Genomic DNA, 25,267 nt, shown 5'->3' on the forward strand with positions numbered 1-25,267 from the left:
ATATAATGCAGTACAAGGCCCTCACCAGAAGGGAGCTGATGCTGGTGCCATGCTTTTAGATCTCTAGAACGAGGAGCCAAAGTAAATCTCTTTTCTTTACAAATTACTCAGCCTTTGTTACAGTAACAAAATATAAACTTATATAGCTAAGAGATCACTAAAAAATCAAAGATTTTGGGAGAGGAACTCAGATGTTTGGGGGGTTCTATTGCACAGGGTCACAAAAACAAGACTTTCTTCAGGAAGCTGGGAGCCCTGGGGACAGTTCCAAGGTGTTTTCTCCACCTGGGCAAGACCTAACTCCAAACTTGCTTCTTAATTTTTTTATCAGCAGCCACTGAAAATAAACTCAGGCTCTGTGGGTCTAGCCTCTGGGCTTGTGGAAGGAGAGAGACTGAAAGTTTTCCCCAGAGCGAGCGCTGGTGGGAGGGCAAGGAGCAGGAGTACAAGAGTGGCTGGGACAGGTGAGATCATGGTCTCTAATGACAAGTTGGGGCTCTCGGGTAACTGCTGCTTCCCCCATGCCTGCAACTTGGGCATTGATCTTTGACAGGGGGTAGCCAAGAGGCCTGAGCTGAAGATCCTGGGAGAGGGGTTGGGGGCTCAGTATTGGAAATGCATAGATCTATCTTATTTCCCCTACTGGGCTGCAGTGGTGGGGAGAGCTGGTTGCCTCAGGAGAATTTAGGAATTTCCTGTCTTAAACAGACGGAGAAGGCTTGAGGACAAAATGTTTTTGCCTCTCTGGAGGACTCCCTGTTCCTGCCTCTCTGCCCAAGTCTGAGCCCAAGTCCTAACATCACAGAGCTCCCTGAAGATGGGTTTGGATTCCTGGGTGCTACTGCAACATCCTAAACTCCCGCCTGCTCTCCTTTAGACAGTGGCAGTCTGCTCTTGGACCCCACCCTCTCCGGGCTCTTCTCACTGCCTATTTTCTGGTTCAGGGCTTCAGCAAAGCTGTCACCTGATGGGCCCCAGCCATTGGGTTCCAAAAACCTAACCTGCACCTCCCGAGCCACCCTGGGAGCTGAGAAGTGTGTGTGAGAAGGTGCCTGGGAGCTGCCGCCACACGTCACCTCAGGAGGGGGCGTCTCTCAAAGCTGGTGTGTCCGCCTGCATCTGTGGAGGGGAGAGACAGTGTTGTGCCGAAATCTAGGATGTGCTCCCAGATCCTGGCCTGGGCACGTCCCTTCCTCTATCTGAAGCTCAGTTTCCTTAGCTGTCTCTGGGGATAGTATCCTCAGGGCCCCAGGGAGCTCTGGAGATAGTATGAGAAAATACCGTGTGCAACTACAGACGCTCCTTGGCTTACATCCCATAAACTCATCAGAAGCTGAAAATAACCTAAGTCGAAAATGCATTCAGTGCACTAATACGAGCATCCTAGCTGAACAACACAGTCCATTGCGGAGCACTGACTCTTCACAACTGCGGGGCTGACTGGTAGTTGTAGCCTGCTGCTGCTGCCCCAAGCCTCAAGAGTATTATATTGCATATCACTAGTGTAGATCAGAGTTCAAAATTCGAAATCTGAAATGTGGTTTCTATTGAAGGCACACGGCTTCCACACCATCATGATGTTGAACCTTCTTAAGTTGGGGACCACGTGCATTGCTCTCGGGGCACATGGAGCCTGGCATGAGAACCCACTCATGCCCACCCACCTGGACTCAATTACTTGCTGGGCTTATCAGCAGCAAAAGAATCAATCCGAGATTGGGCCCTCGCCCAAGGATTACTGACTCATTTTTATGTGACCTGAGGCAAGTACCGTGAGGAATACAAATGTGATGCTTAAAAATACCCTGGGATAAAGTTCAAAGTAAACTGAGAACCAGCTTTCACTGTATCTCCCTGGGAGATGAGTGAGAGTGACTTTGTGGGAAAGGTCCCAGGCAGGCATTTAGAACCAGGGTCACCGCTGCCTCTGACCCTGCTCTTTCTTCCCCAAAGCCCTGTGGAACAATGACAACTGGAAGCAAATGTTCAGAGTGGACCTGTTCCCTGTTCCCATGCTGCAGTGTGGGGCTCCTGTGTGTGCTGATGTCCCAGCAGGTGCAGGCTGAATCACATGGATTCAGGCTAGTGAAGGCTGAACCATCCCAAGCATTCAACCGCCGGGTGAGAAAACCAGCCAGCTCCCGACCCCCAGCACTGGGATTAAGGAGACAGAGAGGATCTTGAGTTCTAGGCAAGTAGCCTCCTTTACACAGCCTGAGAAAAGCCCTACCAGACTTCTAGAACCCCAGTCCCATCCCCACCACTCTTCTTCGCTGGTAGTGAGACCAGAATACGCTTAGGGGAAGTGACTTGGCCAAGGTCATAGAGCCAGTACAGGTAGACCTAGAGCTCAGAGCCAGGCCTTCTGACGACAAGGCCAGGGTATAACATAGGTCTCTCTAAAGGGAACCAGCCTTCCCCAGGGGCCCACAGTGAGTACTCAGTGCCATGGAGGACAAACACACCATTAGCTGGCCCACACGCTAGGCTCTTGACAACCAAGAAAAACAAAGCAGAACAGAGCAAAGCCAGGCAAAAAGGGCAAAGTGTGTGTATATTTCATTTCACTCCAAAGCCAAACAAATCATCCTGGCTCATGTGTGGCCCATAGGCTCTGCATCAGTTTATGCTCACTCTTGCATGGACTTAAGTCAAATGAGAAGAGACAGATGGAAACTGGCATTCTTAACTCCTGGCTCTAGTCATGTGATCTGCAGCAAGTTCCCCACCAGGCCTCAGTGTTTGGTCCTCTAAACTGATTATACAGTTATCATCAATTATCAATGATAGTGCAATGCTGATAAATGTAACACATGCTCTATACATAATAGAATGGCAGGGCTTTTAGGTCACTAAAAGAAACAATATGTAAAACAGCTAGAACAATACCTGACACACAACAAGTATAAAGATAAATGTGCTTGGTGTTTTTACTTACCTAACCCTACTGACTTTTTTAATTTGGCAAACTCAATCTGACAATAACCTATGAGAAAAGTCCCCCAAACTAGGACATTTACTTTTTAATCAGGCAGAGAGGGAATGCCACTGAGATACAATGCCACTGAGATAGAATGATAACAATTCTTTACAAAGTTCAGTGCTGTGTTTCTAAAGGGTGTACACAGCTCACTCAGTGCCATTGTCGACACCCTCTGCAGCATGGGACAGATTATGTTCCCATGTTGCAGGTTGGGGAGCTGAGACTCAGAGAAGGAAGGGGGCCCATGCTCATGGCCTCTAGGGCTGAGGATGCAGCTGGCTGGGTCCTGGTCTGGCTGTCTTCCCTCTATTTACTGGGAACATAGGCAGGTCACTTAAATTCTTCCGGGACTCTTCTGTCATTGTGTTCATGCCCAGGGACATCAGTTAGCCCAGGGACTGACTTCTCTGGGGCTGTCCTTTGCTTTTATCTAGCATAGTCCTTATCTAAACTGGCTTGAGGCTTGGGTGGGAGGACAGAGTCAGAGGTGAGAGCCTCCAGCAGCACCAACTCAGGAAATAGCCTTCTTCATCTGAATGGGGGGAGGGCAGCAGGCACTGGCCATAGTAGCAAAGGAGGGGTCACTGGGACCCAGGACAGATGTGTTACCTAGCACCGACAAGTCCAGACTAAATATACCCCAAGTTTTTCCCATAGCTGTGCTTCCTGCTATCTGCCAAGATCAAGCCTGAGAGGGCCTTCTTCCTAGGATCCAGAAGGAGCTGTTGCCTCCCTGACTTACGGGGTCTAGGATTACAGATCTAAATTGCTTTATCTGCTGCTGCTCTGGTTTGGTACTGGCCAACAGCTCTCCATGCACTTGCTGTCTCCGTCATTAAATGAACTGCCACTGTTCCATTTTGAGAGAAGAGAAGAGGATCAGGCCACTTCCAAGGGAAATGACAAGAACTAGGATGAAGAACAAACTGCTTATTAAGCAGTTCATGGGCAAGTGGAAATGAAGCCACATATACTCCCTTGTCAGAACAACTTGAGAAAGGGAAGGAAGTAGGAAAAAGGGCAGAACAGGCAGCAGAGAGGAGAAAGGAGAGAGGGAGGGAACAGGGGAAGAGAAGGTTGAGGGAGGGAGACAGACACACATATACACAGACCCCTCTTTATCATCCTACTGACCTCACAGTTTTTCCTTCCTGGCCAAGTTTGCTTTAATTTTTACTCACTGGAAGTGGTTTTTTGAAGACAGTTCCTAATCTTGATATTAAACATTAAATTCTTGTTCTAGTGAACCAAAGCATCAAGCAAGTGACTTAGGGTCCCAGAGCAGCAAAGCAGAAAACACATGGGCAGAAGCTGTGGGAGCCAAGCTCTGCTGCTTATTAGCTGGGCTACTGTGGTTGGCTAACTTAACCTCTCTAAGCATCAGTTTACTTCATTTGTACAGTTAATTAAAAGTATAAAGTGGAAATTTTATGGGAATTAAATGAAACAAGTCAGTTTTTTTCTGGGCAATTAGACTTTTTCTATTGAAACAACATTTCTTAAAAATACAAATTGATAGTGGTTTTAGTTTGAAAAATAAATGCAATATAACATTTTGCAAAACTCTTAGAGAAAGAGTTAAAAACCCACTCAATGGGAGCAGTTTGTTACCTTTTGTATTAAACTTGATATAATAACCAGTATAGCCTGTTCCTCAAACACTAAGGCTGTAGCAAGGCCTTCAGCAACTCTTGGACCTGACATTAAGTAACTTCTTCAGCCTTTCCCTGGGTGGCTGGCCGCAATCTCATCGTCTTCCTATGCACAATAATTCTCCTTGTTCTTCCCTTCACGACCCTTCCTTTTCTTTTTATGAGTTCAGCAAAAAAAAAAAAAAACTCGATTCTGAATTTTCCCTTAAAAGCAGTTATTTTTCTATTGGTCAACTATTGCTGGTCAACTTGCTGCTTTTTGAAGCCCCATATTTTTGATCCAAATTTGCTTTCAATGCGTGTTTGCCTTTATCTTGGATCTACTAAAGGTTTTCTTTTAGCTTTGAACATGAGCTATTTTCCTTAGCTATCATAAAGCAAAATACCATTCCAACAGCAGATCTGATTTGCTCCAAACCCGACTATTCTAAGGAAATTCAATAAATCATCAACTGAGGGGGCATGGCAGTAGCCAATCCTCTCCTCTTCCTTTATTTGGTGCTCATAATCCAGCATGTCCAGGGATTGGGGATCAACCTCCTCCTGCCCAGGATTCCAGGATTAACACTGGGGGAGTCATAAAAGGAGGGTTCCTTTTGCCCAGCTGAAGGGCAGCCCAGCCCCTTCCCATCTCCAGGGCATGTGCAAGCTATAGATCCCGAGGGAGGCTTCTAAACTCTCTTTCATCAAAAGTCGGTCTTCCAACCAAATAGAACCTTCCTGGAAAGTCAGTCAAAGGGCTACTCCTATAGCATTATAAAAGATTCTTCCTCACATAGCTTGGCTCTCTTTTGGCGTTCCTCCTACTGGTTTCTCCAGAACTTAAGCAAAGGGATACATGCAAGGAAAAGAATGAAAGTACCATGATGTATGACATCCCAAAAAAGACCTGTAACCAGTAATGATAGGGCTGCTAGATAGGAGGCAGGGATCAGTGAGACCACAGCCTTCTTACAGTCTTAGAAGTTATAATCAAGCTCTAAACAGAAAGGTACAGCATCCAAACCACCTAACGTCCCCAGGCAACGCATGCGTGGAAACCACACTTCCTGTCACACTCTCCTAACATGGGTCACACTGTGCCACTAGGAAGAGAGTGATGTGATTCTGAAGGCATTCTTTGGTTTCTTTTTTTTTTCTTCTTTTAAAAAAATTATTATTGTTGTTGTTTTGTTTTCTTTTTGCAGTGCTGGGGATAGAACCAGGGCCTCATACCTACTAGACAAGCATCTACTACTGAGCTACAACCCAGACCTGGAAGCATTCTTGACCAAGGTCTCCAAGCAAGGAAATGGTAGGTGTGACCTTTTATGGGCTGTAGAAGTAGACAGATATTAAATCTCTATAGTTGTCCAATTAGTGAAACAAAGCTCCAGTTCTATGATATGTACACAAATGTGCACTTCCACCTTTGCAATTCTTCTAGAATGTGAAGGACCCACATGCTATACACATCCTATTCTGGACTCAAACTCTAGAAAACTAAAATACCGGTTCTACATTGATTTAACAATTAATTACTTGCTTGCCTTCTTAGAGTTTAAAAGGCTTATGGGCAGATGTTCTGGATGGACTAAGGTTCTTGATATATTTTTAAAAAGGCAAGTTAAAACCAGTGTTTATCCTTCTCCGTCAGTAAATTTCTCTTTAGCCAACATGAATATTTAAAAAGTTGTCAATATTTTTAGCTCATTGAAGGCAGGGTCCATGCCTTATGCCAGTTTATGTCCAACCCATGCACAACTTAGGAAGAGTGGTTTAAGCAGCCCCACAGGTTGCCTGGTGTCAATCTGAAATTAACTGTGCTTCTCTGATGTTTCTAGTGTGGAGCAAATACCTGTCCTCACTAACGCATGCTGTCTTGTTTAGGGACTCTTCATCACAACAAATACTCTAAAATAAGTATGCTTATTAAATTTTATTTCTTATTCTAGAGATCATCTTTTTTTTTTTTTTATTTACTCACACTTTATGTCCTTAGGTGCTTCTAATAGGCCCCAGCAGGCCTTTGGTTATATAAACAAATAATTAGACTGAGAAATATGTCAAAATGGGTACAATTAGCAGATTATTAATAAAATTAGTCATTTAGGAATTTTAGCCTTGACAAAGATGCTCCAGGGTAAAATAAATTTAAAATATTCTAGCCCCCAAAGTGCCCCCCCATTACTTAGTCCAATAGTGAAATATTTATTTCAGATCTTCCTGAGCTCTGCAGGAAGTTGAGTTACTCACCATTAGGCTTCATCTTGGGTTAGGAGGGGAGACTATCACTACCTGGTTAATACTAGGGATCTTTTCTTCCCCCACATCTTCATGGAGGAAAGAAGGCATATTTGTTGAGGACCCTTAAGAGTTAGTTGTCGGGGCCTGGGGTTGTAGCTCAGTGGTAGAGCGCTTGCCTAGCATGTGTGAGGCACTGGGTTCTATTCTCAGCACCGCATATAAATAAATGAATAAAATAAAAGTATTGTGTCCATCTACAACTAAAAAATATATTTAAAAATATAAAGCTAGTTGCAGATCTCCTGCACACCCCATTGAGCACCAAGCCCCCAGAAAAGTGAGAAAGTGAGGGAAGGCCCTGACAGGCTCACCCTTTTGGTGGATCTCTAAGTACCGTTCCCACGGCAGGCCCTGTTCTGCATCCAGTGGGGAAGACCGTGGCCCTCCCTGCAGGGGTACTACAGACAACAAATAAATAATTAGCATCAGATTTTATAGTTGGAATAAAACACTTCTCCCTACCCCTAGAGGCTTTGCATGATGCACCTTGCTTCTTCTCTGTGAACTCAGGTTTTGCCACTCTGTCACTGGCTCACTTGGCAAAGGCCACACTGGCCATCTTGCTGTCACCTTGTTCCTGACTCAGGGCCTTTGCACTTGGGCACTCTTTTGCAAGTCTCTGAGGCTTCCTTCATCTCACAACTAAAAATGTGCCTTCCCGTTCTCCCCTATTCTCATGCCCTGCTTGTTTTCTTAATAGGACTTGCCAGTGTTTGAAATTAAACCAGGTGTTGACTGTTCCCACCAGAACATAAGCACTGTGAAGGCAGGGTCCTTGTCTGACCTGCTTATTGAAGTTTCCCTAGAACAATGCCAGGCATAAATAAAGATCTGTTGATAAATAAGCATAATAAGAGAGTCCAGGGTGTTCAGAGAAATCATTCAGGGGAAATTAGGAAAGGCTTCCAGAGAAAATGATATTTGTGGAACTTTGGGGAGAAGAGAGCTACCAACGAGGGGAGGCAGAGCATACAGTGGCCTCAGAAAATGCCACAGACTGCTGGGCCAGGGCTCTGGGTGATTGCAAAACCTTGGCAAAAGGATAAAGAGGTGAGGAAGAGTGCCCACGTCTGGCCTTCAGCATACCATCTGCCGAACTCTCAGATGGAGCTTGTCTCCAGCAGAGCTGCCCCCAGATCTGGATCCTCGGGGGGGGGGGGGGGGGGGGGGGGGGGGGGGGGGGGGGGGGCAACTGGAGGGAGAAGTCCTGCTGAATGGCGCCATCTTGTGACCACAGTTCTTGGGATGAGGCATTTGAGTCCACGGTTTTAGGTCACTACCTCAGCACCTCCCTTCTCTGATTCACTCCTATTTTTTTCTAAAAAATGCTGTAGTGAGTCGACCCTATGATAAAAGCACTCCCCAGGATATTTTATCTTGTTTAAAAGTTGGACATCTGTCATAATAGCACATAGTTAGAACTTCCTGTGTTCTAGAGACACTAGACGTATTCACTCATTTAATCCTCATGGTACCGTGAGTGACCATGTGAATCTCCATTTCACAGAAGAGGAAGGTGAGGCCTGGATGGCTCACACCCAGGCAGCAGGGCTAGTAACTGGTGAGCAGGAGTCACATCAGGCAGTCAGTGCCACATCCATGCACTCCCCCGTTAATGGATGCCATACTGACGGTGACAGAGTGAGGCCTGGGCAGCTAGGGGAGAGACTAGAGCAGCAGCCAGGGCAGTAGGGAACAAGTGCCTCTACCTGTCCTCAGAGCACCTGGAGCCAAAGGAGCTGCCAAGAAAATAAGAAAACCTTCACAGCTGAGGATGTTGCAGGATGCAGACCCAAGCCCCCTGAGTGCCTTGGGCACAGTGCCAGGGGTGTCACTGTGCCAGGTTTGCCCTGTCCGAGCCTGAGCAGAGACAGCTCAAACGCTGCTGGGCCTGAGCACAAGGCTGCGTCTCAGCCTCGTTCACCATTTATGGTATCTGAGCCTCTGTCTGGCCTTGACAGGCCAGTAAATCCCCCACCCAGAGGGTTCTCACTCACGCAGGCTGCTTTTAGAACAAACCTGAGGAGACTGGCAGAGTTCTTGCTGAGACCTCTCTTTCTACTTTAAAACACACAAGGATGGGAGATCATTTGTGCCCCCCCCCCCCCCCAACAGCCTCATTCTCATCCCAAGACCCAGGAGTCAGGAGAATAGTCCCAAAGAGTTCCTGACCCGTCATCTGGAGACCGCACCTCCACACATCCATTAGCTCAGCTGTGTCTTGCTAATCCAATCTAAACACAGACAACCCAGGACAGGCCCTGGATTAGCTGGCTATTGGCTAAGGCTGGCGAGGTAGAGTCTCAGAAAGGAGAAGCAGAACTACCTGGCCCAGTGCGTGCTTCTCTCCAGTCCATTATATACTTGGGATGGGCCCCACAGACTTCCGAGAAAAGGCAGCTGATGGGAGGGAAGAGTTGCTTCCCTGGCCCTAGGAGACCAGGCTCTGAGCCATTCTTGCTCCCTTAAAAGTCTCATGCCACAATCTCCCAAGGCTCCTGTGAGCCATGAAATCAGAACTATGAGGATAAGTGGGAGAAATGTGTCCACCAGTATGCTGGCTGGGAAACCCACGGCCTGCGGCAGCTCTGACCCACATGCAGAGGGCTTCCTGGAAGGAAAGGGCAGGCAGTTCACCAATGACTCCCTGCTGAGGCATTTCTTCAGAGAAATCAGGTCCACTCTGGGTGGAGAGTCTCACAGAGACAGCATCAGCCACATTCTCCATTGGGGCTGGTTCCTGTGTCCCTAAGGGATGGACAGTGCTGTTTTGGGATAGGGAATGCACATTCCAGAAAAGGGCAGCCATAGAATAGCCTGGGCTTCCAAGTCCCAGGATCTGGGCTCCGAAGGCCACTTTTACCAACCAGCATGCTGCACTTCGCCGAGTGACGCTGACTTACTTCATAAGACAGACCTCCAGACCCTTCTGTGTAAAATAGACAGCACCCTAGCCCCCAAGCTACCAGTTTTAGTGAGGTGACAGAGGTGAGGTGAAATAGTAGGCCACAAACATCTTGCCCCTTTTACTTTTCTGTGAAACCATCTCCTGAAGCCTCAAAGCTCTCTGCTCACATTATAGGGGCTTTCCTGAGAGGCCTGAGATCTTGGGAACAAAAGGAGGAGGCATGGTCCCCTGCTAGCCCGATGGAGAAGACACACTCACCCAGTCCAAGCACCCTGAGGACCCAGGTATGATCAGAGGGCACAGGCCCAAGGTGAGAGAGGGACTCTGGCTTACCTGAAGACGCTGGACTCAAGAAGCACCTGCCTGGAACTGTCACCATGCCTGTTGATTCCACAGCCCAGACAGATCAGTCTTGAGTCTATGGCTCCCTGTGATTCCTGGGGACTAAGTGCTTGCCCAATCAATGAATGACTGTGATAATCAGATTACTGGACACAGGCTGGTGATGTATAAAAAAAAGTCTGGGGTGCTGAGGAAGAGCAGAGGAAGAAAAGGGGACCCTCTAGAAGCCTCAACACCCACACTTTGTTACCTAGTGTCCCCAGGGCACAGTGGGTCATTTTTCAGACCCCTACATGCTCTGGGAATATGTGGGTACTCCTCCTAAATCTTCTTGGAGAGTGGGTAGTTCTCCTCCTACCAGACTGGGAGCTTCTAGAGCCAGGGAAGCCACTGTCATTTTCCCCTGGCCTACTGCGGTGACCCAGGGTGGGAGACTGGCCCCTCCCGCCGGCAGACCCCCGTCACTTAAGCCCCAGGAGCCCATCTCCTCCACCTGCCTGCCTTCAGCTTCAAGGCTTTCACTGGAATCCCTACTCTGAGCCTAGGAGGTTCCGGCGGCCTCTCCCTGCTGTAGCTGCAGCTGGTCAGGAGTGGTGTACAGCAATGCCATCTGCACCTCTGCTCCCTGATGTGGGCCAGTAATAGTATTTTCTAGAAAAGTGCCCCTCCTCCAGAGCAGACATGTCTGCATGAAAGGTGTCTGTAGGCTCCTACCGTGGACAGTGACCCTGGCGCTGCAGGACACTTGTCCTAAGGCGTTTTCGGCCAGACAGGTGTAGGTGCCATTGTCCTCTGGCAGGGCATCCAGGACGTGGAGCTCAGCCATGCCGGCCTTGCAGGTGGAGTGAGCATACTGGATGGGCTGCCCTGTGGAGGGAAGCACAGGAAGTTCAGGCCAGGGAGCACTTGTCAGCAGACTGCTGCTGTCATAACACTGGGGCTGGACCAGACCCCTGGAGGGCAAGCCTTGGCCTGGAAAGACTAGGGGAAGAGATTCTGGAGGAATTTGGAGACAGAAGGGAAAGGGTCACAGTTCTGGGCATTCTGCATTAAATAAGTTGTCCCCATTCCATGCCCTCAACTTCACAGTATTCTACGCCTGGAAAGAATCTTACAGGGTCATTTGGCCCATAGCCCAGGCTCAGAGCAGACCTTGCCTAGACTGAACACGTGGCTCCCAACTCTTTTTAGATGTCTCCAGAAACAATGACTGCATTTCCCTCTGCAGATATTTATCAGAAAGCAATTCTGTATCCCCACCCTAATTAGGTACATTTTAGCATTTACGGAAAGATAAATATGGGGAACTAAAAACCACCCTGGCCCTTCTGTGAGAAGCCCCTTGTTCAGGTCACTTTACACAAAGTCCTACATGGAGACAGGAGTGCATGCAATGCTATATGTTAGTTTTCTTATTGCTATATGTTCCTGGGACTTTATCATTCCAGGATGTAACCTTTAATTTCCAGGAAAAAAATATCATCTCATTACTGAAGACTCTGGCCTTAGAGTCTTAGGAATGTGTCCATCTGCCCTATAGGAAGCAACTGTCAGTTCCTTTCCTTGCCAGGCCCCGGGGTCCTGGTTTGCACTTCATAAAATTGGGGGTGGCTGTAGGGGGTGGGAGAAAGTACAGAAAGAAATGCTTTCCTTGCAATGCAATGTTTTCTTCTGCACATAGCAACACTTCATGTCTCCACAACGGTTTGGCAGAGACTGCCCAGCTTGCCACAGGGCTGGAAGGAGGAGAATCTTCCCAACCCACTAGAACAAATGGGGCTGGTAGGAAAGGCAGGGGCTGGGACCCTGCCACTGAACAGACTGAACACTGCTTTTTGCTTTATTTTGTGTGTGTGTGTATGATAATGACACCTCCCAAAACCTCTTCCTTGAGATCACTAGCACATTCCTTACTGCCGTTAATGTGCCTCCGCTGTCCAAATGTGCAGACAAGCATTGTAAGAGCTCTACTTTTACTGCACAACCCATTTTGGCCCCACAAACAGGGAGCTGTTGGCTCAGGGAAGTCAGGATAGGGAGTCATGAAACTGCTTGGAGGGAGTTGGACCAGAGTTCACCAGCAAGGAAACCCAACTTAGGAGCACTATCTCCCCCTAGTGGCAAGAGTGCATAAATACCAAGGTTCACTAAGAACTGTCCTGAGAAGTGCAAACCAAGGGGTTCAGCAAATTATAGCACCTGGACCAAACCTGTCCTATTTTGTACAGCCGGTAATCTAAGAATAGTTTTTACAAATTTTTAATGGTTGAAAAAAATTAAATAAAATTTCCTGACATGAAAATTACCTGAAACTCACATTCCATTGTCCATAAAGTTGTAATACAATACAGTCACACTCATATAGTATCTATACTGTTTTGATGCTGCAACAGCAGAGTCTAGTTCTCATAGAGATTGTATGGCTCAAAAACCTGGAAAGATTAATTATCTGGTCCTTGAGGTAATATGTTTATTGACCCTTGTTCTAGACTCTGAACCAGGCAGAAGTTTAGTCCTTATGTCCACATTCTGTTCCAGCCTCAAGGAGGCTGTGTCCTTGTTGTCAGAGGACCCACAGAAGTTCTGTCCTTAGATGAGTGTGGGAGGGATGGTGCACCTCAGTTTTCTTATCTGCTCAAGCTAACTACATATGGGAAGAATATATAGCACCTCATCTTTCTCAAAAATACTTTCTAGCAAAGCATGAACAAACTACCAACATGGAAGGTTCACAGGCTATGTGTCATGACATAGAGCCAACTGGGGACTATTTGGTGCACAGGGGATGGGTGCTGCCTATAAAGGAGCCTATTTTATCAGAGGCAAGAGCTAGCAGAGACCCCAAACCTTCTGTTTCCCCTATCTCCCCATCAATAAAGGAGCCAGCACCCAGAGAAGTAAAATAGGGTGTTCCAGGTCCCCTGACCACTCTGTGGTGGGGAAGTACAAGTGCCTGTCCCTCCTGAGTCTCCGCCGGTGCCTTTCATCCTCCCTGCATCTCCCCAAAGCAGGCCCTGCCCAGTTTCGTTCATTTAATGGACTATTTTCAATTATAAAATCAGAGTTCTTTCACACTTCTGAAATTAGAAGGCCTTTTTAAAATGAAAGGGATGATAATATATGGTGATTATTTTTTTTCAAAGGACCTGACTTGAAAAAAAAAAAAAAAAAAAAAAAGAGTTGGCTTGTCTCTTTAGAACTAAAATTAACATTAAAAAGAACTATCAGTCTAGGCCTCTCAGAACCACCAGCCATTAAACAAAAGGCAAGCTTCCTCAAACAATTTCTGGCGTGGCTCACTAAGTTATTTATTTATTTTTTCATGTATAGACTCAACAAATATTTATTAAGGAACTCTGATAGAACTGAATGTAGGGAAAGAAAATAAATGGTGTGTGCACCTATGTGCCAGGCACCTCATCAACCACTTTATATACATAAGTTCCTTGAATTTCACAACCACCTCCTCCAAGGCCAATGGCATCGTTCCCACTGTGCTGATGAGGAACTCAAGGCTCCAGCAGGTGAGGAACTTGCTCAGTGCGTGGGTACCAGACTCACTTCCTGTGTTCTCTCCATACCCAGTGCTTCCGGGGGACAAATGGTGCAGAGGGAGAACTGAGAACTCAGGCAGGGCTCAAGGCCCATGGGGCTGGGGATGGGAAACTCACCATTGAGCAGCCAAGTGATCTGGGGAACAGGGGTCCCCTGTACAGAGCACTGCAGCACAAAATCCTGGCCCTCAACAACAGTGCAGTCCTTCAAGGCAGTGGAGAATGAGGGGGCCACCTCCATTGTGACCAACCCTGGGGAGCAAAGAACAGACAGACCATCTCAGATCACAGTTTGCCCGCTCTGGTGACTGACCACAGGCACACCAAGTCTCACAGGCAAATGCTGCCCTGGGCACTGGGCACGCTGGGAATATTGGCTGTATCCTGTCTATCTTCACACCTCAGAAACAGCAGCACCAGACACCTGGAGTCCCAAGCAGGAGAACAGGCAGTGTCTTTCACAGGCACAAAGCACCCTAACTCTGGGATGCTCAGGACCTGGCCCTGCCTGCTCTTTCCTCTGTGGCTCAGGCAGCTCCTCTCTGGTCTTGACCTTTGCTGTCCTGGGGACATAGCCTCTTAACGTCCTGCAGTGATTACACAGTCTTGATATATTTTAACTTATATAGAGACCAAAGGCCCACAGTGGAGATATTTGAATTTTAAATTATGATGACTATTTTTTTCCAATTTCAGGAATGAATCAAATGACAAAGACTCAGATGTGTTTTATTTTTCTAGTGGTCTGAGCCCCAATCTGGAGTCAGGGTTCAGAAATGCTGGGGCCTGGAAATACGCACTGATTCTTATGCACATTCTATTTTTGGAGAACCTCTAAGCTGAACTTTCCAAAAGCCTTGTATATCAGTGAACTGGGAAACATTTTGCAGTTTGGGGCCTTTAATTAAGAGCAATAGGGACAGATCATTTCTTTGACACCAACCAGAACATGCTGCAGAGGGGTCAAGATGTCCAAGGGATGAGAAAATGGCTGGATCCGGCAATGAGAAGATATATCCCTGGTGCTGCTCAATGCACTTGAGGGAAAACCCATACTATGTCACTGGAGATCACAGGCAAGGAAATGAGCAATATTTGAGAGCCTACTATGCGTCGGGCACTGTTCTAGATGTGACTGTGAAGACACAGCCAAGGCTGCCATCTTTAGTTCATGTGGCAGGTGTAGTTCACCATTTCCCATAGTCAAGCCCAACAGTGGGGCAGGTGTCACAGCCAGCTCTGACTCTGTGGCCACACTTTGTCCTCTAGACCCTAAAGGGAGGGTAGGCAGTGGGAGAGCAGCTGTATGACAGAATGACAGTGGCTCTAGACAGGCTCAGCACTGAGGAAGGGGCGGACAGAATCTGAGGTGTAGGGAGGCACCATCTCTACCCTCCCCCAGCCATTGTCAAATTCCCTCACTCCAGGAATGCCTCGGACTCACCAAAAAGATGACAGGCCAACTCAGCTTAGAAATATGCCATCTTCTGTAAGGCTGGTGACCTCAGCCAAGTCACTTAACCTCACTACAGTTCAGGACCCTTTGGAAAATGGGTGTAACTGAAATTTTCTTGCAAGACTGCTGGGTTCATTAAATGAAATAACACAAGTACAGCATTTAGCACAAAGCCCGGCCCACAGAGCATCCTCAATGGGTGTTTGTTACTACTGTCAAATGGAAGCTGTGCACAGAAACTCTGCTAGTTGGAGCAAGTGTAGTTCAGGGATGAAAGAGAATGTTTGAGGTCGTCAAGCAGATCCTTCTGCTTTTTTTCTTTTCTTTTCAGCACAGGGAAGGCAAAGGACATGCTTGGAGAAAAGAGGAAGAGACTGGAGAAAGGGAGGCAGAGGAAATTGTGGTTGGATAAGACCTTCAAGGAGGGGAAAGGATAGGAAGAGGTCTGGGGAGGGAAAATAGCTTTCCTGCAGTGAGAGAAGGAAGGAAGGAAGGAAGGAAGGAAGGAAGGAAGGAAGGAAGGAAGGACGGAAGGAAGGAAGGAAGGAGGAAGGAGGGAGGGAGGGAGGGAGGGAGGGAGGGAGGGAGGAAGGAAGGAAGGAAGGAGGAAGAACCTAAATGAGCACGTGTCACATGACCTGCATCTTGGTAAACTGCCAAGAGTGAACTAGGTCTTGTGGGGCCTGGAGACGTTGTGGGACAATGCAGGGGGTCACAAAGCACTTATGGAACAGTGGAGTAAAGACCTCTTCAATCTACTCCTTCATAAAAGCAGTGAGAGTACTGGCAAGGGGAGTCTAAATCAACCTTTCCAGAATTCTGGAGATTAATCAAAGGTTCACAACTTTCTAAGGAGCATTCATCTATGAACAAACGAACAAATGAATACGAGAAACAAACCTCCACCCCCAACCCATCTAAATCTGAGTAAACAGCAAGGCTGGTAGCATTGTGACTGCAGCTCTGCTGGAAAACCAGCGGCAACTATGGTGTCTGTGAAAACCAGCCGCCTAGCAGGGGCAGAATGGGGTTGGAGCTCTTGAAAAACCCTGTTCCCAAGAGAACTGCCCCTGTTGGACAGGTCTGGCTCCTTCTGTGGCTGCATTTTCAGGGATGTTCTCATTTGACCGGACTCAGAGTTTGATCTATGTCAACAGTGCTATCTCCAGGGCGCTTGTACAAAACAACCAAAGACAATGGTTTGACATCACAACTACTCAGGCAGCAGTGTCAGACGGGGCTAACAAGAGTCTGACCAAAAATCTTAAAAGGAAAAGCTGGGCTTTGAAAAACTCTGATATACCCCTGGGAGCCTAGAAGGCCACATGCAGGTGCAGAGCTGTGCATATGCCCAAGAAAGACCTGAGGTGGCCCTACTGTCACCTCCGACTGACCTAAAGTCTCTGAGAAGGCAGGAAGTAAAGGCTAAGCAGAACTGTAAAGTGCTGGCTACAGTGCTGAAGGCAAGCCCCACGCACACAGAGAACCCCTCAGTGAAGGCTGGAGACACGCTGGCTCAGGACATTTAAGGAACTGCCATCCAATTCTTAACCAATCACTAAGCAACTAGCAGAGACTTCAATGACCACACATGACAAATAATCCCATGCTATAGTTTGGATCTGGAATTTCTTCCAAAGACCATGTGAAGTTTCATCCCCAGTTCATGGTTCTACTGGGGAGGAGGGTGAAACTTTTAGGAGGTGGGGACTAATGGGAGGAAGTTAGTCACTGAATAAGTGCCCTTAAAGGAGATACTGGGACTCTGGCCCTTTTCAATCTTTCTTTGCCTCCCAGCTGTTATGAAGTAAGCAATTTTTTCCTTCACACATTCCTACCATAATGCATTGTCTCACCACAGATCCTCAAGCAATAGAACCACAGACCATGGACTGAAACCTCTGAAGCTGAACCATGAGCCAAATAAACCTTTTAAATTGCTTTATCTCAGGAATCTTGTCACAGCAATTAAATTCTGAATAATAAGCCAGACTTTACAGAATGGGAGAAAATTATTACAAATCATATATCTGATAAGGGACTTGTATCCAGAATATATAAAGAACTCTTAAAATACAACAAGAGCAGTGGCAGCCACAGGCTGCTCAAGGCCCAGCAAACAGCACAAGGAGTGCAGAGTGCAAGGAGCACAGCGCAGCCCCGCCGCCTGGCCACCAGACAATGGAGCCCAAGTCCCCAGTGGCGCACCTTGGACCTTCTTCCCCCAGCAGAGGTCCCAAAACAAAAAGCAGATCTATTCGAAAGTAAGGAAGGAGATGCCTTTAGAAGACACCATCCAATTCTGTCTAAAGGAAGAAGAGAAAGTGAACAAACATCTTGCAGTGATCAAGATTCCAGGCAAGACCAGAAAGGGGGTTCTCGCAGCTCCCTCGGCAAGGGCTTGTTTGGCTGGTGGCCCACACACCCAGAACGCTGCTTGAGGATGAAGCTAGGCATAGAGCCACATGCAACAGAAAACCTGAGAAAGTTTCTCTTCCCTCTGAGGCTCACATTCACAGGGATTCAAAAGGGAGAGTCAAGTTGACATCATTAAAAAAATCCTGAAAAATGCCCACAATAACTGGTGATAAGGGTGACCCTCTGATTATTTGCATCTCAGGCATATTTGTCCTGGGTAGATATCAGGTCACCTGTCCTGAAAGCTGTCCAGAATTGATCAAAATACAATCTATATATCTTAAAAAAATAAAATAAATTTTAAAATGACCTAGTTAAGGAATGGGTAGGACATGTATTTCCCCAAAGAAGATGATAAGCTCATGAAATGATACTCAACATCACTAGTCCCCGGAGAAATGAAAATAAAAATCACAAGGAGATGACTGTGGGAGGCTATAATTAAAAAGTAGAAAATAACAAGTGTTGGTGAGAATGTGGAGATGCTGGAACACTTGTACACTGCTGGTGGAAAGTAAAACAGTGTAGCCACTGTGGACAACAATTTGTCAATCCCTTAAAAGGTAAAACGCAGTATTACCATATGACCCCACAACTGCACTCACAGGTAAATACCCTCAAAATTGAAAACATGTATTAAAAATAAATATTAAAGATAGGTATCCATGGAGTGGATGAATGGATAAACAAAACATGCTATCCCTATATACTGGAATATTATTCAGCCATAAAGATGAATGAAGCTACTGGCACCGGCTACAACATACCTGAACCTTGGAAACGTTCTGCCTAGAAAAAGAGGCCAGTCACAAAAGATCACATATTACATGAGTCTATACATATGAAATATTCAGAAAAGGTAAATCCATAGGGACAGAGACAGGAAGTAGATTAGCAGGGGAATGGGAGAACAAGCAGTATCTGACAGCAGGCAGGACTTTGTGGGGCAGGGGTGGAGAAGATGGTCTAAACTTAGATAATGGTGACAGCTACACAACTCTTGATGTATTAAAAATCAGTTAATTATACATTTTTGAAGGATGGCTTTTATGTTATGTGAATATGCCTCAATGAAGCTGCCACACGAAGTAAGATAGGGAGCCAGACTGAGGTGAATTATCCCAAGATGGGAACAGGAGAGAAACTGTCCCTTGCAAGATTTAGATAAACTCACAAGAAAGATGAAACCATAGAAGGAATAGGCTCTCTGGGTAACGTCATTAACCTCTGGCAGACCTGACACCACGTGTCTGTTCCCTGCCTGGACACAGAGCCCTGGCCAGGCTGATGGGGCTGAACTCTGTGACCTGTGAGCCGTCTCCAGGGACTCCCTCCTGGAATGGAGACTACCTCTCGCAAGGGAATGCACGCCGTAGCAAAAATCCCACTGAGGAAGGGGACCCACAGTACACAGCAAAACCCCTCTGACTCCTTCCCACTGGTCTCCCCTCACCTGTATTGAGGCCATTTGCGTGACCTTCCAGGAGTGTGTTATGACACACACAAGCATCTGTTGCAGGTACATACGTAGACCTTTTTTTCATTTTACACAAATAACATATGACACTTGTGGCCTGCACTTTGGTCTTTTTCTAGATATTACTAGAATATCTGGGACACATTTCACCCTAAGAGTCTACAAAGGTGGCATGTGTGATGCACCACTAGGGTATTTGTTATGAAAATTGCAAACACACAAGAAGCAATGTAGAAAAAACAACATAGTGAATCCCTCTGCACATCTCTCTTTAGATTTTTCTTTATATGTACCAATACCACTTCATCGATAACCCACCAATGTTTCCCACACATGGATTATTTCTAATGGAAATATCAGAAATCATCATTTCACTAGTAATAACTCAGTTTGCATCTCTAAAATATATGAACTTAAAAAAAAAACCTGAGATCACCATTACAACTTAAAATAGAGCTAATTCCTTCATATCAATCTTTTTCAATGTTTAAATTTTTTCTGGTACTCTCATAATCTTTTAATTGTTTCAGTTAGAATTCACATAAGGTCCATAAATTATAATTGCTTATGTCACTTTTGCATCTTCTAATCTAAATTCCCTATAGCTTGTCCCTCCCTTCCTCTCTCTTCCTTGTTTTGCATACACTTTCTTTGTTGAAGGAAAGGGGCATTGGTTATTTGCCCTGTAGCGTTTCCAACAGCCTGCAGCTTTCTGATTCTACCCCTGCAGTATTGTTTATTCAGTTCTCAATGGTATTCCAGGGGTCTATTGTCCACAGTATGCATTTAAAGTAAAGGGGAGATTTAAAGAGAGACAAATGGGTACTAGAATATTTATCATAGTTTTGTTTTGTTTTGCTTATCGTGCTAGGGATAAACCCAGGGCCTCATTTATGCTAGGGTAAGCACTCCACTATCGAGCTATACCCCAATCCTATTTATCACAGTGAAAAATAAAAATAATAAAAATTTCAACAAAATAAGGGCATGCCTAAATTATATACACTCATTATGCATAATATTATATCACCATTAGTAAATCATGCTTGCAAGCATAAATAATTAAATATTATAGAAATAATAACAATAACAGAATATTAAATAATAAAGATATTAATGTTACATGAGCAAGTTAGGATAGAAAGCAGCATATTAACAGCACAAAGCTGATTTTGTTTAAAAAACATTAAAATATTTATTTCAGAGTCCTAAGATTATATGTGGTTTAAATACTCCATGATAAGCATGTATTACTTTAATAGTCAGATATTATAATAAAAAATTCAAAATGTGGTATTCCACATCATCTCACATTTTTCTAAACCTGTACATTTAGTGAATACTTGGTGCTCTGCGGTCACAAACACTTAGTCATGGCACTACTTGGACAGCTGAGAAACCTAAAAGAAGTAACTCTCAGCTGGGCATGCTTATTTTGAGGTGACCCTGATGTGTATCCCTGATTAAGAATCACTGATGAAGAGCAATGTATTTGGCTTCAGCATGTGGGTGAAGTTGTTTACGCTGTAGGCCTAGGTGCAGGGCTGTAGGAGATGAACCATCTGCAACCCATGAAGCACCCATGCATAGTCCTCCTGCTGAGAGGACTCTTCTGGAGGAATGTACTCACTTTTCACTAGAAGGGTCCAGCTGCAGGACACCTGGCCTTGGCTATTGGAGGCTATGCAGCTGTAGTTCCCACTGTCCCTGGTCTGAGCTCTCAGCAGGCAGAGGTAATGGGAGCCGTCGTCTTCATAAACCTCAATGGTGCCTTCTTGTCTCCTCACGAGAACATTTTCCAGGAACCAGGCCACTTCAGGCTTTGGGATCCCTGAAACTACAGGGTCAGGCGAAGAACATGAATCCCCTGCAAAAACACTGGGGGGCAGGGTGAGGAAAGCCTGGCCTCGAGGGAAGAGCTTAGACTGGGTGGGGTGGCCTTCCTGCTTCTGAGCCCGTTTCCTTGTTCCTAACCCTAGGTTCCTTAAGAGTCAATGTCTTAACAGTCAGCGTCCTTGTGAGGAGAAATGCAGGGGTGATGGACCAAGGTCTCCTGGTCAGCCAGGAAGGAAGGAAAGATGAGACCTACTGATTGTTCTTTTGATGATGAGGAGGAGGGTTTTGTTCATCTAGGGTAGTCAGAATTAGAGCACAGGGCCTGTGCTCTATGTTACAAGTAAAAAGAGACTACCACTGAATGTCTCTCTAGAATAAAGGATGTTTGTAAACTGAAGGGAAGACCTCTAGCTTCCTGTGGGACCTAGTCCAAGGGAATGAATGGGTGGATACAGGAGGTGCAGACCAGCTGTATGCTGAAGGGAGGAACTGGCCACCAAGGGTCTACATTTGGGGAGCAGTAACCTTAATTAGCTCTACTCACCCTCACATCTGAACTTGACTGCTTGGTCTTCACTGACCTCCTGGCTTTGGGGCTCACTCTCAAACTTGGGGTATGTTGAATGACTCTGGCTCTCCATAGGGCTCTTCCTGGTAGCATCCTCGCTCACAACTTCTGGTCTTTCCAGGTCAGACAGTCCTGTGGGAAGGGTGGCTGACTGGGGAGCAGACAGACTCATCTCTTCTCCAGGAGGGGGGGTCCCCATAACGGGTGCTCTTTGTTCCAACTGGACTTTTGTGGCCTGCAGGGTGATGGTGCTGGAAGTCTTCTGTAGAGCAGGGGTCTGTGGGACCTTTTGAGGTGAGTCCCCACTCAGCGTCATCTTGGGCTCCTGCAGGGGCTGTGGCTGGCTGTTCGTGGTGCAGGTGGGGGATCCACCTCTCTGGGGGCTGGAGCAGTTATTACTTGCAGTTGGAGTCTCCAGGCTGTCTGGTTTCGGTCCCTTTGAGATTCCGTTGGTCACTTCCTTCCTGATATCTGAATTGGGGGTCTCTGTTCTTCTCACAAATGGCCTATATGATGGCAGTGGGGTTAGAAGTAGAGAGGAGAGGGAGGGACAGAATGATCATTTGCTTACCCACAAGCATCACTATCACAAGCACAGATTCCAGGATCACAAAAGCCCACAGATTAGGGTCAATTAAGATAAAAAACATTTCTTTGCAGTTTATTTGCTTTCCCAAGACAGACCCCCAGCAGCCATTCCTGACACTTCCCTCTCCTGTGCCTCCACCCAGAGCCTATTTTATCTGACTTTCTCTTCTCTCTAGTGCCAAGTTTTCCTTGTTCACATAGCCTTCTCTAATCCAGTTCTACACAACAACAGAAGTCAATCTTTTAAAAACCTTAACTGAATTGTGTCACTTGAGGCTCAAGGGTCTTCCAACAGCTTTCCACTCTATTAAGAATAAGACTGGGGGCCACAACTCAGTGTGCTGAGCAAGCTCTGCCAAAAGAATAAAACTGAGTCTCACACAATGCCCTGAAGAGAGTGCTGTCTCTGGACCCTCTCATGACACTGCTGAGGCTGAAGTCACACAGGTGTTCTTTTAGGGCCCCACAGTCTACCTCTCACCTCAGAGTTCTCACATATGGGACTCTCTCTTTGAAACATGTTCTCCCTGAACTTTTCTTCACCTGCTAATATCACACTTCAGAGGTTTGAACTCAAAAATGGAGTTTTCAGAAAGGGCCTTGCTGGCCCTAAAATCCAAATTAGCATTTCTCTGTCACTCTTCCTCCCAGAGGGACCACAGTTGTGCGATGTCTGAAGACCTTCTCTACAAGATCTAGCTCTGTACCTCACACACAGGACAGGAAGCAGCTCATGAGCGCTGGCTGGGTGAGTGGGTGGATCCTTGCCTTCCTGAGCATGCTAACTTGGAAAGGTACCGGGAGGATCCTGAGATGGAGGGTGGCATGGATCTTTCAAGATTCTCAATACCAATGATAAACCTGATATAGAACCAGGTGGCAAATTACAAAAGGAGAACAGAGCAAAACACTCCAAGTAAAATAACACCCCCAAATAGTCAAGTCTCCTCCCTGTGCGATGACTTGAAAATTCAGGGCATTTCTTGATGACATCATTTTTCCTTGTGGGGCATTTCAAGGTGGAAAATGTGACAATCGCAAAGCTTAGACATACCTATTGGCATTGTCCAAACCTGGAAGAAGGGGGAAGAGTAGACAGAGATTAGTGGAATATTTTATAGGCCAGGAGGAGAAAACGATAAGACAATATCCCTTTCCTTTATTACACTTCATGTTTCTATGTCCCAAGCACTTCCCCGTCACCCTGGCCCCACCCTGCCTCGCTGCTTCTGGCTTCCATGGTGCTGAACTTTTTGAGTTGCGTGAGAAACTTCTAGTCTTAGCACAGAAGCTCCCAGGCCTGTCCTTGCTGGGCTTTTTAACAGTGGCTTGTGCCCTGGGACATGGGATCTGCTCCCTTTCACTAAACAGAAGGAAATAAAAAACAGTGTGGGGACAAACCAACAACAAAAACCCATCTATGAAAATGTCAAACCCAAATACTTCAATCTTACTGTGACCTCAAGAACAGGCTCCCAAAGGTGTTTGTTTTTGATAAATACATGCTTTAAAAACACATGGGGAAAGCGAAATTTAATTCCTTTCCTCCAAGAAAAAGCATACGATAATTTGTTTCCTGTCATGTTCTTTTTAAACTTTTATCACAGAAAATTCCAAAATATACAATAGTAAAGAGAAGGCTGTCACAAACCCTGAGAGCCGTCACCAAGATTCAGGAAATAGCAACATGGCCTCAGTCTCGTCTCTCCATTTTTGTTTTGTTTGCTTGTTTTGAGTACTTTAAAACAAATTCCAGGCAGTGTATCATTTTGTCATTAAGAATCTTAGTGGGGAGTGGCTTTTAAATTCAATGGTAGGTGAGTAAAGGGAGAGGAGCTAACACCTGCTCCAGATGCCAGACAGCGGCTCCCAACCCACAGCTTGTTGTGAAGTTACATTCTTTGATCAGAACCAGGACTTCTTGTTTTAACACTGTCCGGTAGAACTGAAAAATACCAGTATGGCCAGGTGTAGTGGCACACACCGGTAATCCCAGCAGCTTGGGAGGCTGAGGCAGGAGGATTGTGAGTTCAAAGCCAGTCTCAGCAACTTAGAGAGGTCCTGAGCAACTCAGAGAGACCCTGTCTCAAAATTTAAAAAATAAAAGAAAAAGGGCTGGGGATGTGGCTCAGTGGTTAAGCACCCTTGAGTTCAATCTCTGGTATAAAAAAAGAAAGGAAGAAAAGGAAAGAAAGGAAAGAAAGAGAAAGGAAAGGAAAGGGAAGGAAGGAAGGAAGGAAGGAAGGAAGGAAGGAAGGAAGGAAGAAAGAAAGAAAGAAAGAAAGAAAGAAAGAAAGAAAGAAAGAAAGAAAGAAAGAAAGAAAGAAAGAAAGAAAGAGAGAAAGAAAATACCAGCATGCACTGTACATAGAATGAGTCAAGACTGTTTCATGAAACTTGTTTCAGTTAAATATATTTCTATACACACGTATGTTCTGGGTTGCAATGTCAAACAAATTTCTTTTTGTAGAATGTAGTCAAAAGAAGTAAAAAGGGCAAGGTGGCATAGTTTCTGAGAAAGAAAAGAGATGCAAAAGAGAAAAATCACCCAAGGGAAGAAGGAAAGAAAGGAGGAGGGAGGAGTGAGCCTTCCTGATCCTCAAGCCAAAGTCAACTTCTGTGACCAATGAAACTGGTGACCACTGGCTGTCATGTCCAGTGAAGTGACCCCTTCCCACCCGCATGCCCTGGTTTCCCCAGGCTGGACCTGGAGGAACCAAGAGAACTGTAAGGAGGTCACATGTTCTGAGAGATCTTGAAAGAAGAAGTGACAAGGACTGATGGTTCTAGAAAGGAAGAGGCAGGGGTAAAAGGGGATAGGGACATGTTCAGTCTGGTGAAAAGGAACGTGAGATACTAGGTAGAAAGAGTTAAGTTGAGGGAACATCTGGATTGAAAGACAAAGCAGATAACAAGTTAAATTTTAGGCAGGGGTGATGGCAAGACATTAGCAATGTCCACTCTTCTTTTTGGCAATTAGAGATAGAAAAAAGGTGTCTGAGTGAGAAGGAAGAACTGAAGACACAGAGGTGGCACCATGTGCAGAGACACAAATCAAGTGGGCAACTCGCTCACAGCATCTTCCTCTAGGGACAAATCTGTGCTGCAGGCCCACCCTGCTTTCTTCCTGTTAAAGACGCTGCCCCTGGGGATGTATAGGTAAGTGTGCCACATGCATACCTGCACAGATGTGTAATGA

At 46.0% G+C, this 25,267-nt stretch overlaps 1 protein-coding gene across 2 annotated transcripts in view; it reads right to left on the reverse strand.

The window, feature by feature from the left end:
- The window catches only part of MYLK (myosin light chain kinase), a 118,037-nt gene that overhangs the window by 91,920 nt on the left and 850 nt on the right, over positions 1–25,267 (reverse strand). For both annotated transcript variants that reach the window (XM_079155262.1, XM_079155261.1), the window contains exons 3-7: positions 23,123–23,141; positions 21,457–21,986; positions 20,707–20,913; positions 13,843–13,977; positions 10,886–11,038 (exon numbers count right to left, since the gene is read on the reverse strand). In XM_079155262.1, the coding sequence (XP_079011388.1) occupies positions 10,886–11,038; positions 13,843–13,977; positions 20,707–20,913; positions 21,457–21,986; positions 23,123–23,141 (1,044 nt within the window). The remainder of the gene's footprint in view (positions 1–10,885; positions 11,039–13,842; positions 13,978–20,706; positions 20,914–21,456; positions 21,987–23,122; positions 23,142–25,267) is intronic.

This window comes from Sciurus vulgaris (assembly GCF_902686455.1).
Source record: "Sciurus vulgaris genome assembly, chromosome: 10".
NCBI lineage: Eukaryota > Metazoa > Chordata > Mammalia > Rodentia > Sciuridae > Sciurus > Sciurus vulgaris.